This window comes from Sceloporus occidentalis, unplaced genomic scaffold (assembly GCF_023333645.1).
Source record: "Sceloporus occidentalis isolate IW3139 unplaced genomic scaffold, rSceOcc1.0.p SCAF_5, whole genome shotgun sequence".
NCBI lineage: Eukaryota > Metazoa > Chordata > Lepidosauria > Squamata > Phrynosomatidae > Sceloporus > Sceloporus occidentalis.
Genome location: NW_028316985.1, coordinates 27,143,686 through 27,162,851, shown reverse-complemented (window position 1 = coordinate 27,162,851; position 19,166 = coordinate 27,143,686). Strand labels below are relative to the sequence as shown.

Below are 19,166 nucleotides of genomic sequence, written 5' to 3'. Positions count from 1 at the left end.
ATTTTTATTTCATATATGTTTCAATCGTCTTTGCAGGCTTCTTTAAACTTGTGTTTTTAACTCGTGTTTTTCAATTAATTGCATTGTAACTTATATTAAAATAAATTAAAACATTAAAGATAAGAAAATCAAAATAAAACATTAAAAATAAACAAAATAAAAAATTTAAAATAGCAAAATAAAAATAAAACGTTAAATAAAATAAAACACTAATAAAATCAAACATTAAGAACAACAAAACAGAACATTAAAAATAACAAAATAAAAACAAAATGTTAAATAAAATAAAACATTAAAACCAAATTAAAAATAAAGCATTAATAAAATAAAACATTAAAAACAGCAAAATAAAACGTTAAAAATAACAAAATAAAGCATGAAAAATAACACAGAAAAAATCAAACGTGAAATACAATATAATATGAATAAAATCAAACATTAAAAACAACAAAAAACAATTTTGTTAAAATAACAAAATAAAAATAAACATTAATAAAATAAAACATTCTAAATAACAAAATAAAACACGAAAAATAACAAAACAAAAATAAAACATTAACTAAAGTAAAACATTAAAAACAACAAAATAAAACATCAATAAAACAACAAAACTAATAAAATGCCAGGGCTGGATCCTGAAACCTTCTCCTCTTCCTGATGCTTTGGACAACAGCTCCTATCCTGGGTTAGACCTATGGGGGTTGGGGAGAATGGGAGTTGTTGTCCAACCCATCTGGCAAGGATCAGGTGGGAGGACTAAGGTGGGAGGACTGTGCCCTCCCTTGTGCCCACCCCCTCCATGCCCACCTCTCTTCAAAGGAGTATCTCTTGAGTCTTTCCTGGGAGGCAACAGGGAAGCCCTGTGGAGTCTGGGATCTGCAGTGCCTTGGAGATTGAGAAGCCTACGCGGAGCTGGAGGACGACCTCTGCCAGGGATGGAGCCCTCGGACATGCCAGGGAACCCTGCCCTCCCTGTGCCCAGCCTCTCCAGAGAGATGGAAAGGGCCACCTTTTGCCTCACTTTCACCCTCCCAGGAGGGAAAAGGACTGGCATCGCCTCAGCAGCCCAGGCCTTCCAGGTACCCCTTGGTCTCTTTTGTGGAGCCTTTACCACCTTCAGTGCCAGGAAACAGGTTCTTCCCCTGAGACTAACATGGACTAAAAACCCTAGGAGGAGAGCCTTAGGGAGCTGGGGAGGTTTAGCCTGGAGAAGAGAAGGTTAAGAGGTGATATGAGAGCCCTGTTTAAATATTTGAAGGGATGTCATATTGAGGAGGGAGCAAGCTTGTTTTCTGCTGCTCCAGAGACTAGGACCCGGAGCAATGGATGCAAGCTACAGGAAAAGAGATTCCACCTCAACATTAGGAAGAACTTCCTGACTGTAAAAGAGCTGTTCCACAGTGAGAGTGGTGGAGTCTCCTTCTTTGGAGGTTTTTTTTAACAGGGCTGGGAAGTAGTGGTGATTTTGGGGTTACTCCTTGTCCTACTCTGGAGTAAGATTTCCCCCCTTAATGCTACACCTACTTTTACTCCTACTATGCTCCTCAAGAAAAAAAATTAAAGTTAAAAGTTAAAAATTAAATAAAAAATAGCAACAGCAATAGCAGCTTCATTTATATACCACTTCATACCACCTAAGCAGTCTCTAAGTGGTTTACATCTGTCAGCTGAGTCAACCCTGAGCCTCTGACTGGGATTGAACTCACAACCTTGTGGTTTGTGAGTGAGTGGCTGCAGTACAGGCATTTAACTACTGTGCCACTAGGGCAAAATGGTGTTTGCATGTACAATATAATAACAGGAGTAAGGCGTAACAAATATATTTTGTTACATTTTATTCCTACCCCTACTCTTGTAAAAACCTATTACTCCTTTACTCCTTACACCTTACTTCTATTCATTGGCCCTGGTTGGATGGCCATCTGTTGGAGATGCTTTGATTGTGAGTTCCTGCATGGCAGGGGGTTGGACTGAATAGCCCCTGGGGTCTCTTCTAACTCTATGATTCCTCCACCATCATCCCTGCCCCACAGAACACCCAGCCCTCCCTTTTTGACTAACTGCTATTTTAGCCTGAGCTTTTGTGGATATTAACCTACTTCTTGCAGTACAGTACTGATTTATATTGAGGCCTCAGGGATAAAGCACGTTTTTATTATTGTTATTGTTATTATGGGATTTGGGGGCTATGTGGCCGTGTCCTGGAAGAGTTTATTCCTGATGTTTCACCTGTATCTGTATATATAACTTAAATAATTTAAAACAGTATAGCACCCCCAGGATGTTCTCTAAAACCTTTCTGCTTTAAAAGTCTGTCAGTTTATACAGTTGTGGCCATGATATGTTGTTGTTGTTGTTGTTGTTGTTGTTGTTGTTGTCATTTATTTATATGGTGCCATGCATGTACATGGTGTTTTATAAACATTTGTAAAATATAACCTTTATGTATTATTCAATAATATAAAATAATAAAATACAACATTAAAATACAATTTAAAAAAACCAAACACACATAGACATAATGCAAAATAAAACAAAATAAGCAGTACAGAGAATCAGATACACTAAAAATATAAAACATTAAAGATGCAAATGATTTCTCTTGCCCTAAATTTCCAAAGAGCTGGGGTAAGGGATATGATTTACATCTTTCTGGATCTTAAAATGTTCTGTCCCACTCCCAGATATGTATAAATGTGCTTTAGACCTGAGATCTTAATACCACTCAGTACTGCATTGGATGAAATGGATTTATATCCACAAAAGCTCAGACTGAAATAAAAACCAGTTAGTCTTAAAGATGCTGCCACATTTCTTTTTCGTTCTACCCTTCCTCCTTTCTTCCCCCTTTTTATGTTGCAAGCAACTAATATGGCTACTTCTCTGAAAGCTAGCAATTGAACAGTAATTAGTAATTGCTAGGAAAAATAGTCAGTCCTTTGTATCAAAATAATTCATCTTTTTAAATGAAAACTGCCAAAATGTTTTACTAAAATTACATATAAATGTTTGTAATATATATTTGTTTGTATGACCAAGGGAGATAATTAATAATTAATATTAACAATTAATAATTATTAATAATTTCCAGAATTATCAAAATCATTGATACTTATCTATCTTCTACTGTTAAATCAGGAATAGGGACATGGGACTCTAAAATAAAAATTGGACTACAAAAGCTAATGGTTCGGGATGATAGGACTGGAGTCCAACCACTCAATAGAATAGAATAGAATAGAATAGAATCTTTATTATGGTCATAAGCTATCACAGATAAAAAGGAGATACAGAATAAAAGAAGGTCAAAATACAGGTTAAAAACAGTATTTAAAATAACCTTTCAGACTACACAGCTACGTAGGTGGTGTTTTTTTTTTTGGTAAGGTTTGTTCAGAGGAAGGATACCATTGCCTTCCACTGAGGCTGAGAGTATGTGACCTCCCAAGGTCATCCAGTGGGTTTTATGGCCGAGCCAGGAATCGAACTCTGGTCTTTAGAATCCTAGCCCAATGCTCATACCACTACAAGACTTAATTTTAAAAACATTCAGATGATGGTACTATTTTTATTTTATTGCTAAAAGGTATGCTTCAAAATGCTCATGACTATTAGTTGTTTCTTTTGAGCTAGAAGAGAAACTGTGTTCCTGTTTATAATTTTTTTGGCTTGGTTTGTTCTTGCTTTTAGTTGAAGTCTCGGGTACTGTAGTTAGGACACACTGTATATAATACATTCGGTTGACTGTGTGTTAGGAAGGATTGAATTAGGGGAATTTTAATTAGCTCAAATATTGCCGAGAGGTGGCCCTAACATACCACATGCCAGGATCGTGTCCCAAAGTGTATACTAGAGGTCGCCAGTACACCCCAAGAGAAAGAGACTCTGATAACAACTCGGTACAATTAAACTAATAACATTTATTCAAGCACAGGGAAGATCACAGCAAAAGGGGAACAAACACACACACACATTCAATGCTACAGCAGGGGAGGGGTAAGTTTGGGAGATAGGTTGGGAAAGAGAGGCACCAGTAGGATATACTACTTTAGAAGTCTTCTCTGGGAAGTCCTGATGGAACTTGGATGGACAATGAATCATGGCTGCAGGAATGGGAAAGAGGGCCGCGGAGGCTTAAGAGCAGGGTTCAAATTGGTGTGGACCAACTTGCAACCTGGTGACAGTGAGAGCTCAGTTTAGCTCAGTGATTTCAGCAGAGCTCAATGCTCAAAGAACCCAGTGCTCAAAAACCCAAGGAGGGTCCAAAAACTCAGGGTTTATATAGTACAAAACGTATCCGGAGGCTATGGGACTTGCTAGACAAAGGTGTTGATTGCCTGGGCTTTGTTAAGCCGAGAGCAAGCAATGTGTTGCACAATGCATTAGGTCAGAACACAGTTCGGAGGGGCAGCCAACTTGATTGCTGAGCCATTAAGCTGATCACTGGCTCATTAAGCGAGAAGCCAAGTCTATTGTCTTACTTGGGCTAGCAGAGGTGATTCTGGTTTGGTGACTCCCAAACTTCCTATGGAAGATTTTTAATTCCATCTCTCTCTAGGGCTCTGCCTGGGCCAGGTGAGCTGCCTACGTGGCCTCTCCGCTTTTAGGTTAATGGCGAGTCCTCCATGGGGTCAGTCAGGGATCATAGCACAGACCGCATGCACCCAAAATTTTATATAAATCCAAACTTGGTAACATGTGGTTGTCTTTTACAGCTGTCTGAAGCTAAAATCCACCACCTGGAAACAAGACAAGTGAGAATGGGGATCAAAACTGCTGAGGACTTTGACGTTTTTGTGAAATGTGAGGTTCTGAGCTGCAAAGTCAGCAGCCTCATTGATTCCTTAAAGAGAGTGGCAGAGAATGTGAAAGCAAACAAAGAAGAGAAAGGTAAGCAAGAAGCAACACAGTGGCATTCATTTTAAACAGTGAACAGTGCTCATATATTGGAAAGCATGTGCCAGAATTAGAATCAGAATCAGAGATGCTAGGAGCACAGGGTGTAAGAAGAGATGTAGTTAGTTGGAACAGCCCATATTCTACATAAAAGTTCCCAGGTTTGAATAATGGATGCAGCCAACATACATACAAACATACCTGAGCCAATTGTAAAGGACAAAGATACTGCACAATTGTGTTCCTCCCAGGTATCTCCCCACTCTGTTCCACCAAAGACATTGTCTGGTTTGGGCCATTTCATGAGTACATCTTTGCCAGTAGGTTATTCCTCCAGTATATCTGTCTTGTTGGCTACATATTTGAAGTTTTGCTACGTAGCAGCACTACACGGCATAGAAGCCACCAAGTCCTAATGGCAGTCCAGGGAGACCAGAATGGCCCCTTCCTTAATGACCTTCCACTGATAGGCTTTCAAAACAGAAGCTTTTAATCATCATCATCATCATCATCGTCATCGTCATCGTCATCGTCATCGTCATCGTCATCGTCATCATCTTCTATTTATATCCTGCCTCTCTGTCAGTGGCAATTGAGGCAGTGTACAACTTACAATTTACATACAATCCCCTATCCCACCCTCCCCTTGTAAAGAACGGCCTGGGGCTCCATATTGTTTTAATATATTTTAAACATTTTTATCTTTTAAAAATATTTTATATTTTGACATGTATTTTGTTTTAATTATTGTGGTAATTTAATTCTATTTTAATGTACTATTTTTGTTTGTTTTTAATTGAATTGTTCTTTAATGTTGTAAGCCATCCTGAGGCCATTGGGAGAAGGGTGGGATATAAATAAATATAACAACAACAACAACAACAACAACTTATATATGATTTCTATGTTAGATATTAAACCATCAATTAGGTATGTATGAAAATCTCACTCTATTACATGTTTTAAATGGATTTACCAAAACATGGGCTAAATGTGAAATAGATCTACGTTCCTGCGCACTTTAAAATGAAAGCAGACGTGTTTGTCAGTATACGCAAAGCAGCCAGTTTGTCAGTATGTGGGAAAATGGGCAAAATACACTGTGTATTTTGCTTCACACAGGGACGTAGCCAAGGGGGGGGGGGTTCTTGGGGTCTGGACCCCCCCTTCCATTAGAAAAATGAATGGTGTGTGCTGCTGCGCCACCTCATCCAAGCCCCATTATAATGGTGGCACTTAGTCTGGACCCCCCCTTCCTAAAATCTTAGCTACGTCCCTGCTTCACATACTGACAAACACGTCAATTATGTACATAACTGAGTCAGTGGGAGCCATGCACCCATTAACGCATCTATTTGAAAAACTTGCTTGAAGATTGTTTCCTAACTATGCTCAAAACATGCTCAAAGATTGTTTTGTTTTTTTGTTTACTTGCTATCCCATTTTTCTCCTGATATGGGTCTCAAGGTGTGTTAAAACAAAGCTAAAGAAAGATTAATGTAAAAACCTGCTGATAAAAATATGAAAGCACAAACAATCAAAATTAGATTTAATTTGAAAAAGTGTAAAATCATTTAGAAATATAACAATAAAGATAAAAAGACAGCACACAATCCTAAAAAAAAAAGATTGCCCACAGATTTTTCTCCTTTAAAAAAACTACGTAAAACCAGCATGAAAAAGACTTGAAGATGAGAAAATGAGAAAGTGCATAGAAATAACACCTGATCTGATAACACTGAGCAGCATATATTCATGCTCCAGTATAATGACCATGGAAAATACAGATCCATACTGTGTTCTCAAATTGAGATTTATATCCTTTCCAACAGTTCCTTGGTTCCCTAAGAAAATTAGAGATCTGGACCAATGCCATCACCTGATCACCAAATATGATCCCAGTTTGGATCATCACCACCCGGTAAGTTTTGAGCATACCTTTCACCTTCTCTAGACCTAAAGGTAACTAAGCACCTATTAAATATGGATACGCCAGCTGCGACCCTACCTGAGCCGGGGGGGACCTTGAAACTGTGGTACATGCTCTGGTAACCTCTCTATTGGATTTCTGTAATGCGCAACCCTTGTACCAAACCCGGAAGCTTCAATTAGTGCAGAATATGGCTGCAAGATTGGTCGCTGGTTGTTCCAGGGCTGGCCAGATAACACTTCTTACAAGATCTCCATTGGCTGCCTATTCGCTTCCGGGCGCAATACAAGGTGTTGGTAATTACCTATAAAGCCCTAAACGGCTGGGGCCCAGGGTACTTGGAGGACCGCCTCTTTCCATATAATCCCCCTTGCACACTCAGGTCAGCCGGGAAGAATTTGTTGAGGGTTCCACCTGCGAAATATGCATCGACCTCGCAAAGGGCCTTTTCTATTTTGACCCCCAAAATTTGTAATACCCTTCTCGATGAGCTCCACTCCATCACCTCCCTGAATATTTTTAAAAAGAAACTTAAGGCCTTTTTCTTTCATCATGCTTTTCCCCATGTGCTTTGAGATCAGGTGATTCCCCCCTATATGTATTTTGTATCATGGAACATCAGCTTTGCCGGCTTGATTAGTCTAATAGTTTTTTAAATTGTAATTGGAACTTTTTATACTGTTTTATCATTATGTATTTGTTATTCTGTGCTGTATTGTTATATTTCTGCATTCTTTTGTTTTGTACACCGCTTTGATCAATGCAGAAAAGCAATATACAAATTATTATTATTATTATTATTATTATTATAAATAATCAGTCATGATGAAAGTTATTCTAGTTCTTCTGTGATTTAATAGTTCATGTGAAGATATGTACTGGTTTTATTTCTTTGTTTTTGTTGTTATGCGCCTTCAAATCATTTCTGACTTATGGCGACCCTCTCATGGTTTTTCTTGGCAGGTTTTTTTAGAGGGGGGCTTGCCATTGATTGCCTCTAAGGCTGAAAGAGCATGACTTGCCCAAGGTCACCCATTGGGCTTACGTGGCCAAGCCAGCGATTGTGAAACCATTCACAAAATGGTCCATTCTACAGACTGTTTGCTACAATACAATCCTGGCCAAAGTCTGTGTTAAACTCTCCTTTGCAAATATTTTTAAAGAGAGTCTCTTAAAATGTTGTTCCCTAAACTGTGTAAATACTTCCTTCCATGTTTTAAATAAAATATTGACTTTACCATTGTGAATTTCAAAATTCACCTGTCATTCAAACTCTAATAGATCCTCTAATTTCTGTAATAGAACACTAAGATTTGGTCAGTTTGGCTTTGTGGCCCAGTGTGCTGAAAAAGCATTTCTTTCCTTCCACTTTTAGGGATACAATGATCCAGAATACAGGAAGCGTAGAGCTTTTATTGCTGACTTGGCCTTGAATTTCAGACAGTAAGTGCAGCAAAACTGCAAAATCAAACAAAAACATTTTTTCTTTTTTCTTTTTCACACGTTCTTATGGTATGTAATCTGGTTTTCTGCATTCACAGGTATTTCTGGGGCTGATGAAAGCTGAATCTTTGGTTAAGATGCATAGAATAGTTTTTTGTTGGAAAACTGAGACAATCACCAAAAGAAAGAAGTAATTCTATAAGATCTTTAGGGAAATTATTGCTTATGGGGAGAGGATTTTTAATAATGAATGGTATTGTCCATATTTCTTGCTTCTAATTTTTTTTTTAAAAAAATGATCTTAGTTGATAGTTTTATTATATTTTAACTTATTTTTACTGATGTGAACTTTTATTTGATCTTTTTAACTTATGTAAATTGCCTTGAATCCTAAGACTGGAAATAAGGTGGATTACAACTGCAGCAACAACAAAAACACAATAAGAACAACATCACATTGTTGATCATCAGTTGAACATGACAAAGCATTGTAATTAGGGATGCCATAACCCAGCAGGCCCTGTGACATTCCCGCTTTTGGGGGAACTGGCCCACCCCGGCCCGGTTCCCCCCAAATCCCGGCTTTGGTTCTAGACTCCGGGCTGGGCGCACTCATGCGGCCATTGCCGCAGCCGCTAATGCAGCTGGCCGGCCACCCACCACCTCCTCCTCCTCCTCCATGGCCATGCCGCCCAACTCCTCCGCCGCTCCTCCTCCTCCTCCACTTATGCAGCTGCTGCGCTGCCCCCACGCTACTCCTCCTCTCCCTCCACCGCCTCCATCCCCGCCTCCTTTGTGTCGCTGCACCGCCCTCCTCCTCCATTTCTGCATGGCCGCGCTGCCTTGCTCCGCCTCCTCCAAGCGGCCACATCGCCCACCCACCTCCTTCTCCATTGCATGCGCACGCACCACCTGCAGCAGTTGCCCCGGGCAGCCTCCTCCTCCTCCTCCTGCGTGCGGGCGTAAGCTGATGCTGGTGCACCCGCACGGCCCAGTGGAAAAGGAGGAGAAGGGCAGGCGGTGTGGAGGAGGAGGGCCAATGACAGAAGAGCTGGGGCAGGACTGTTTCCAGCCCCAATCTGCCTTTGGCCAGCTTCAAGAAGCCTCGGAGGATGAGGAGGTGGAGTAGGAGGTGGAGTGGAGGAGGCTTCTGGGCCAGGGGGAGGGGAAAGAGCTCTTGGCACCAAAGGGAAAGAAGAAGAGGAGGAGGAGGAGGAGGAGGAGGAGAAAGAGGTGGTGATAAGTGGCCATTTCAAGTACTTTTTTTGTGCAAAGTTTGACTTTCCAAAGTGCATTTCTGTGTATTTTTAGTGCTTTGAATGCTAACAGGTCTGCCTTGCTTGGACAAGGATGGTGATGATGATGCGGATGGTGATATTGATATCAATCAGCTTCTGAGGCATGCATGCACTCTTTCTGAAGGTGAGACAGTGTGACTTTCCAAAGTGCATTTTGGTGCTTTGAATGCTAACAGGTCTGCCTTGTTTTAACAAGGATAGTGATGATGATGAGGATGGTGATATTGATATCAATCAGCTTCTGAAGCATGCATGCACTTTTTCTGAAGCCGAGACAGTGTCACCTTCCAAGGTGTGTTTTTGGTGTATTTTTTGTGCTTTCCCTTGACCAAGTACACACTTCTGAGAAGTATAGTTGGTGCAAGACACCTGAAACCGAGGGCAAATCCACTTCTTGTTAAACCACCTTGACATATTCAATATGCATAGCCATGTTAACCCATGTTCATTGTGAAACCCAAAGAGTTTGGTTATGCAATAAGCCTCTGAAATATGCAAGAGGCCATGTTAAAATAAAGCCATGTTCAATGCCCAAATGTGCTGTTTGGAATGGGGGGGGGGGGGGTTGGCCAGAAAGAGAAGTACATTTCTGCCGTCTGTCTAGGAATAATGCCAAAATGTCCTCCATTTTGATCATGCCTAAGAAACATGCATTTATATTAACATTTTTTAAAAACCATCAAATTTTAGTGTGTCCTCCATTTTAAAAAAATGTGCCCTCCATTTGAAAATGTTGTCCTACATTTGTCCTACATTTGTCCCAGTTTGGAGGTCCTGACTTATGGCAACCCTAATTGTAATGCACATCCTGGTAATGAAAAGACTAAGGGGTGACATGATTACATTCTTTAACTAACTCAAGGACTGCCACAGAGAGAAGGGTGCAGGTTTGTTCTCTGCAGCCCCAAGGACCAGGACCAGGTCTAATGGCTTTAAGTTACAGGAAGGTAAATTTTTATTTTTGACAGTGAGAGTGTTTCAACAATGGAACCAGTGACCTAGAGAGATGGTGAAGTCTCCTTCTCTGGACATCTTCAAAAAGAGTCTAATTGGGGATGCTCTTGGTGGATCTCCAGCACTGAGTAGGGAGTTGGACTCAAGAGCCCATGGAGTCCCTTCCAACTCTATGATTCTATGAGCAAAGCATTTGAATGAAATTACTATAGATCACAACGCCACAATCACAAAACGTGGCACTGCTTGGAACATACCATATCATCCAATGATATCATGTTGATTCCTGGACTCTTAAACAGAATCCAGATCATTGATTTTTCAAAACTCTAGTCAGAACACCCACTAGTAGACTGTGATACCAAGATAACAACAGCAATATCTCATCTGAGATATGCAAATAGAATCTAACCAAGTGTGATCTTCTTTTCCACAGGGGTAACCCATTACCAAGAGTTGAGTACACTGTCCATGAAACTGCTACATGGTGAGCTTATGATATTGCACGATGCATTATGGCCCACAAGAGGAAGGTGGGGATGTAAAATGTCCCCATCTCTCTGCTTTGGTGAAGCCTCCTGTCTAGTTTCAGTTGAGGCTCAGCAGGGTTATCATTACCAGTCCTTGCTCAGATCTGCTATGTGAACCCCCACAGAGACACTGTGGTTAAATTCAGAATATTGTCTGATGCCATTTGCTTTGAGCTTTTCTTCTTACCTGTCTTACTTTTCACTTACCAAAATTGTGACAAGCATGTGCTGTATGAAGTCATTATCCCTACATTTTGGTGAGTTTTGTTTTTGAGAGGCTGTTCTTTGTTAAGTATTAGGGTTCTTGTTTTTAACTTTCATATATTTCATCTCTTTAAAAAAAAGTAGGGTGTTTTTTTAAAAGAAAAATAGAAATTGTTTTCATCATATCATAAATCCATTTCCTATTCTCCACAACTGATCCACTGAATCAGATGAATTTACAAATGTGTGGCCTTACCATTCAGTAATTGCTTCAATGGGTCTGTTGTAGCTGGGATTAGTAATTGGATTTAAACTACTACCGCAATAACACTAAAGTGCTAGCCCAGGGAAGACCCCTGGTCATAATGGAAGTCATTATAAAATTTCTTTCAAACTCCCCCCCCCCCAATAATTAACAACAAATGTCAAAAGCTGGAGGTAGGGGTGTTCTGCTTATCCAGTTAAATGTATGTTGGGCTATGTAGGTCGAAGGCTCACAACCTAACTTACAGGATGTTTAACTTTAGTATCTTACAAAAAAAAAAAATCTTGCTGATCCCCTGTTAAGACGTGATTCTCAGTCAACATGGGTTTTGGCCAGCCCACAACAAGTATACATCTGGAGGAGCAGCAAGTCAGAAGCTGTGAATGCCAATGTCTAGGATCAACTCCTTCTCCATCATCACCATCTTCTTACAGACAGTCTCTGTCTCAATACTTGCTCTGGAGTGAGGATTAGACATGGCTACGTGTATCAACTGGCCTGCTTTGTGTCCCCTAAGCTTGTGTGGTAGAGAGTACAGGATAGTTGCCAGCATTGAAGTAAGATACAGCCACCAGTCCAGTCAGCTTTTGTTTAGGGAGTGGGGAAGGCATCACTTTTCTTGTGCCCCAGGCATTAACGTGTCTTGGTCTTGTGCTGCAGAGTAACATACACCCTCCAACTTTTGACAGATGAAAACCAGGACACAGATGACTAAGCAACTTCAGAATGTGGTTAAAGTGGCAAAGGTTATGAATAAGGAAGAGAACGAAAGCTAGGAGAGACTAGAGTAGTTTGCTTTTGCCTAAGTCTACAGGGAAGGCTAAGATTCTGGGCTCTCCCTCCTTCCCCCTTTCTGAATTAATTGAGTTCAAACTACTCTTGTACATTGAATTTGGTTTACAATTGAAATAAGCTGAGGAAAAAGAGGCGGTAGGGTAAGAAGGGGAAAGAAACTGGCATCTTTTAAAAGCAGCTGAAAAAGTGGGACAACAGGATTACTCAGAACTGTCTCTGCCAGGGCAGTTGGAGGATATGGTAACATTGCAATAGCAACAGCACATTATTCCAATAACTCTTAAAGTGGAAGAAGCAGTGCATAATTACCAACCAGAGCCATGTTGGCTGCAATATTTTAGGAGTTGTGATCCAAAAAGTAAGTTTCCTAATCTCTGCTATGAAACAAACATGTTTCAGGTTTTGTTTTGTTTTATCATTTCATAGCATTACACAGAATGCTATTAACATCAAAGCATAAGGCTGCCTTCTTGGTTTCCTTATCTTCTTCTGACTGTATTATGAGAGTAGTCCAAAGCTTAAGCATCTTTTTTACATTACTGATAACAGCCCCTGCTGGAAGCTGACCTGTTTGTTTCCCATTCTTCAGCTTTGTAAGCTACACCCATGCTAACCCCTCCTGATACTGATCAAAAACAGAGATGGCTATTGGGAGATGCTGGCTATCACCCTTCATAGCAACACTAAAGCAGTAAAAGAGAGAAGAAATACAATATCCAAACAGAAAAAGCCATTTGCTTTATTCAGCCTTTCCAAGAATGATCTCAAGTTTCATAAAATCATGTTTACAAATGAGTTACAACCCCAAAGCTGAATTGGAGTGAAAGAAACAAAAAACTGCTTTTTATAGGCTTCCTGCCATCGCAGGATTACACAGTATGAGACCTTCAAACCAAATAATGGTGGAACACAAAATATGTTTTATGCAAGAGAACAACATTCACATATTGAAACTAAGGGTGCAATCTTAAACATATTGTAGTTACTAAGGAGTAAGCATAATTAAACATAGTAGGATGTATGTAGAGAGATCTTGTAGCACCTTTGAGAATCTGAACGAAAGAAGTTGGCAGCATTAGTTTTCGTAGGCTTCAGTCTACTTCCTCAGATGTGGAAGTAGACTGAAGTCTAGGAAAGCTCATGCTGCCAACTTCTTTCTTTCAGTTAGTCTCAAAAATGCTACAAGATCTCTCTACATACTGATTCTAAAGACTAACATGGCTATATCTTTAAATAGTAGGATGTATTATTTTTTAATCAGAACATAGAATATTACTCCAAAAAGGAAGTCAGTATATTCCTCTGTCTGCTGAGCAGACCACAGACTATGGTTGCGAGGTTAAAAAAAAGGACTGGGTTCTTGTACCTATAAGAGTCACATAGAAGAGGGAATTTCATTTGCTTTTACTGTGAAACTTGTAACAGTAATGTGGGTGGAGGGTTTGTTGTTGTGTGCCTTCAAGTCATTTCTGACTTATGGCAACTCCAAGGTGAACCTCTCATAGCATTTTCTTGGCAAGATTTGTCCAGAAGAAGTTTGCCATCACCTTCTCTGCAACTTTTCATAACTGTGTATCCACATGGATGTCCACAGACACCATGGCACTGCATGCACAGCTTTGTTGTGTTCCACATCAAATAACTGCTTCTTTGGGGGAACTTACACGTGCATCAGGTGCATGCATAAGACACCAACAAGATTCTGATCAAAATCTGCAACTCATCTCCCTTAGTTATATGAGAATTTTATTGATTAGAACTATTATACGAGTAGGAAGCCTATGTGGGTCATATAACAGATTCTGCTCCTATGGATGTTAATAACTAGCTATCTATGGTTGTTTTCAGGAAAGAAATCTACCAGAAACTAAGCAGTCTCTACCCCACACATGCCTGCAAGCAATACCTGGAAGCTTTCAAGCAGCTTGAAAAATACTGTGGATACCAAGCTGATTGTATCCCTCAATTGCAACAGGTTTCTGAATTTTTAACAGGTATTTCCCATCTAATCTTGGGAGATAAGCAGGGTTAGACCTGGTTAGCACTTGAATAGGAGATCACCAACAAATACCGGGTGCTGTAGGCTATATTTCAGATGAAGGGATTGGGGAAACCACCTCTCAGTATCCCTTGCCTAACAAAACCCTATGAAATTCATGGGTTTGCTATAAGTTGACAGGTGACTTGATGGTACACACCCATAAAAAGCAGCATGGCAACATCCTTGCACCTCCAGCACAAGCATCACAAGAGAGTTGTCAGGGCCTAAACAACCTGGCAGGGACAATTAGTGCTGATTCTTATTGAGAAGAAAATAATGGCAGTTACCTTCAAACATAGTCTCTAATTGATGAAATAACTTCTAGTTGCATATTAAAAGAAAAGGCAATTATATTTTGATGCAAGTCTTAACAAAATATATACTGCATGTTCAGTACATGCAGAACTTCCAGTAATGGCAAACTTGTGCAATGAACCAAACTTTTCTCAGTAAAGATTTTTCACCAGTTCATCTCTCCTGGGTGGGGGCTTGAAAAATTTTCACTGGACCCCAAACCTGCACTCAGCAGTCCTGGCTAAGACCAATTAATGAATGAATAGCTGAAGCGAGCTTTGTAGCAGTAACAAGTTGAATGCCCATCTAGGTTTTGACTCATCTTCTGTCTTTAACTCACCTGACCATGTCACTTAACAGAACTTGCTGTGCAAATTCTGTTGTCATGTAGTGTGTTTTCCTATGATCTGTCTTAATGTCAGGCATCCATGCAATAAGTTCAGTTTTAAAATATGGTTGAGAACTAAAATGCTATGCAATTGTTATATATTATTTTTCACATTAGTGACTGAGGTAGAATTTAGAGCTAGCACTCCCAAAAGTGGTCTGCAGGTGGAGTAAGAAGATTGTGCTATTGGGCTATTTTCTGAATAATGTTTTGAGGAGTTGACTTACATCACCACCACCACTGCCATCACCACTATCAGCCACAGGAAATGTTTTCCATGTTTACTTAATATCTAGGCACAGAAATATAGCATGGTTTTCATGTAATTAAATAGCATATGAAAGAGAGAGATTTAGTTTTTGGTCTGTGTATATTGGTATTCAGAAATGACTGCATTCCAAGGCAGGAAAAGTGACAGCCAGAGAATAAAAGAAGTTTTATGTAGCAGCAGTATTTGGCAGCCAAGAGTGTATGACTTTGTTCTTATAGGTTTCTTTAGGGCAACTGGTCATGACTTTTCTTTCAACTCTCTTTGGGTTTCCTGAAGACATTAAGCAATTTGTCCAAGAAGATCCTGTCTCACCTCCAATTCTTTATTGCAGCCTTATTTTTATTGGAGAACAATAAAGTACAAGTAATTTTCCCCATGTTATGTGTCTATAAAAAACAAAAGCCTTTTTGAGCCCTGCTTCCACCTAAAACACATGGCAGGGGGAAAACACCCTTGGGGTAACATTGTTTAAGAATACGAGCTTGGATTTCTTCTCTGTTTTCTAACAGATGTGTTATCAAATTTTAGAAATAGCTAAATGAAGAGTTGTTAACCTGAGAAGGTTGTAGAATTGTTTAGTTTTAAAAAGCACACATGGTGAAACATTTTATGACAATGGAAACTGGCGATGGTGGTGTGTGCCTTCAAGTTATTTCCGACTTACGGCGACCCTAAGGTGAATCTATCACTGGGTTTTCTTGGCAAGATTTGTTCAGAAGGGGTTTGCCTAGACAGCTTTATTTCAAAGCTAAAAAGAAAGGGCCTGCCAAGAAAAAGTGGTGTATCCAACATCTGGGAGAGATCTTTTTATGGCATAACAGCATACATGAAAATTATATGAGGCTAAGGTAGCAGCGGTACCTTGTAGGTGTCATTCAGTAAGTCAATAAGATTTGGTTACCAAAAAATGTCTCCTTCCTTGCTTGCACAGAGTCCACTTTTCACCAAGGTGACTTATAGCCCTGGTTTAGATATAGTGACTTCAGCCTAGTAAACACTAGGTGGGCAATTTCAGCAGATCTGGGAGGTCCCAAAGCCGTTGGTAGCCAGGTTCACACCCACTGCAACAACAAATTGTGGAAATGTTGTGGAGCTCCTCTTACATTTGTAAAATCCCCCATTTCTTTTAAAAATAATTAAAACATGATGCAGGAAAATGTATGCCATGTTTCAAAGATGAATTGTGGTTCCAGGAATTTGAATTAAGCAAGGCATGTATTCCCAGCATGCCTTGTTTTATTTTTATTTTTTTTTAAAAAGGGGTGGGTAGGTGGAGGTGGAGCTGTACGGCCATAATTATTTCTGCATAACCTTATGAGGGAACACAAAAGAAGGGTGAAACCTGTACATGGTCTACTGACAGTGTATTCACTCAGCCCTGAAATCATAGACTCATAAATTGGAAGGGACTGAAAGAGTCATATAGTTCAATCTCCTGCCATGTACAACTATAGCATTCCTGAAAGTTGACCATCAACCTCTGTTTACATACCTCCAAAGAAGGAGTGTCCAGCACTCTCCAAGGCAATCTATTCCAGCATTGAACAGCTCTTTCAGCCTCATAGTCAGAGGTTACAGAGAGCTTATAATCAATTGAGTAGCTCCAAAATCATCATTTAGTTTCTGATAATTCTCCTTTTTTAAAACACATTCTTTCAAGTGTCTACCTCTTGTGTTGAGAAATTGACCCTCACTCTAGAAACACACCATCTCCCCCTCACCACTCCACATCTTCCACTTTCAGAAGAGTCTGCTCCATCTTTTTTTTTTAAGCTTCATGATAAGTTGAAATGTAGCTACACTGGCCTCAAGTTGCCACACTGTCTTTATCAGTAGGGCAACCATCCTGCACTTGCTGTTGATATAACACCCCAGACCATCTGGCAAGAAAACAAACTTGGCACAGATGTTGCAAGTTACCGCAATAGCTCCTGCAGCATCCATACCTGTCATCCTATACAGGGAATGGTACATTTTCCAGGCCTCCCCTATAAAACAACCCCTTGAAATGTCCCTGGAAAATGCCTGTTTTCTTCTTTCTGATTACTAGTTCCAGAGACTAAGGGAGCAGCTATATAGAGCTATATAATCCCAAGTATGACATTGCCCCCAAATAAGACATCTACCCCAGTGATTTGAATTCTGCCTCCCAAGTGATCTTTTCCCTTCAATCTCCAAATTTCTAGAATTGTAATAATTTAAGACTTCCATTAAACATTTGGAAATACACTATACACCTCCAAAGAAAGGAGTGTGGAAATGTTGCTTGGGAAGGAAGCTGCCCAATAAGACAACAACACAGAATTGGAGGAAAAGGCCACAACTTTATTAACAAACAGCACAAATGGTAGGGTTGGCCGAAATCATAAGGTCTGGATCTGGAAACATCAATCAACACCCCGGTTGATGGATGAAAGGTTGCTTGGTCACGACCAAGCATTGGGATGACCTAGGGGCAAGGGAAACGCCCTCTCGCATATATGAAACCGGTCAGTGGCATATTCCAATAAGCCCCTAGTCACCAGGAGATGTTCACTCGATGTGGCCTCCACAATGGCCACACCACCTGCCCTCAGTGCTACCGGATCCAATGGACTCCCTATCCAGTACTATGGAGCCCTGGTAACCATGACTACCAGATCAGGACCTATGCTGCCACTCTAAAACAAAGTTGTGACAAAAACACCCTAGCCAAGGGAGGGAGGGTGGGAGAGCCGAACTAAAATGTCGCCGATGGCATGTGATGCAACGCAGTTTTACATAGGCCCACCCACCAATAGGGGGCCTGGAAAGACTGGAGGCACTGCCTCCTAGGCCCCTACCACCAAGAGGCTGTGCTTGGGGGTCTGAGCCAGCTAATCATGGCCTCTTTCCTTTTGCACAGCAAGCTGGGGCATGTAGTCCCAGCACCTGGTCCAAAAGAGCCGCTCTTTCCACCCCAGCAGCCAATGGTGGATCTTCTTGCCAGCCCAAAGGCTGCTGAGGCGAGACAGGCCTCTGCAATTGCAGAGACTAGGGCACCTTCTGCCCCAGCAACAACACCATCCCACTAAGTCGGACAGTGTCATTTATCAAGGGAATATTAACACAGCTAACTGTGTGAATGATTTTCAGTGCTTCTGTCTCTGTAATGCTAGACGTTTGCAGAGTAAAATTTCATTGGCAACAGAAAAAAAATTACATGGATGGGCAGAATCCTTATTTGGGGAACAATGCCCTCATTTTGCCCCCTATAGCTACACTCTTGGTGGATGGCATGTTAATTTCATTAACACACACGTCTCCTCCATATGTGCACATACATTTAACTGCTCTGCTAATTTCCCCCCCAGAAAGAACAGGCTTTAAGTTGAGGCCAGCTGCAGGACTTCTGTCTGCTCGGGATTTCCTTGCTGGACTGGCGTTCCGTGTCTTTCAGAGTACACAGTACATCAGGCACTCATCGTCCCCAATGCATTCCCCAGAACCGTGAGTAGAAGTGAAATGCTTTTGTAATAGTTCTCAAGCCCTGGCTAACAAGGACAGTAGTGGCTCCTTATATGTTGGACTGGTGCTTCATATAATATGGTATTTCAATTTTGCCATAGCTGGGACGTGAGGAAAATAACTTGGAACCAGAAAGCTTTAAGGTTTTCACACAGTTTGGCATGAAGCTTATTTTCACTGTCAACCTCAATTATCTATGATATGTTCACACACAACACCCTTCTCTGTCCACACCATAAGTTTTCAGATCCCTCTCTACTTTTTCGGGTGGGAAATGTTCATATTTTACTACATTCTGGTTGTTTTTCACATGTTGACATCAGAATCAAACACCAGCATTTGAATTGTCAAAGTCCACTTATTCCCCCCTC

General features: G+C 40.5%; 1 protein-coding gene across 1 annotated transcript in view; it reads left to right on the top strand.

The window, feature by feature from the left end:
* Positions 1 to 935: 935 nt before the first annotated feature.
* LOC149311814 (tyrosine 3-monooxygenase-like) overlaps positions 936 to 19,166 on the top strand; it is a 32,229-nt gene continuing 13,998 nt past the window's right edge. The window contains exons 1-7 of the mRNA XM_089526607.1: positions 936 to 1,079; positions 4,716 to 4,890; positions 6,729 to 6,817; positions 8,202 to 8,269; positions 10,958 to 11,008; positions 14,164 to 14,309; positions 18,642 to 18,777. Coding sequence (XP_089382733.1) covers positions 936 to 1,079; positions 4,716 to 4,890; positions 6,729 to 6,817; positions 8,202 to 8,269; positions 10,958 to 11,008; positions 14,164 to 14,309; positions 18,642 to 18,777 — 809 coding nt within the window. The remainder of the gene's footprint in view (positions 1,080 to 4,715; positions 4,891 to 6,728; positions 6,818 to 8,201; positions 8,270 to 10,957; positions 11,009 to 14,163; positions 14,310 to 18,641; positions 18,778 to 19,166) is intronic.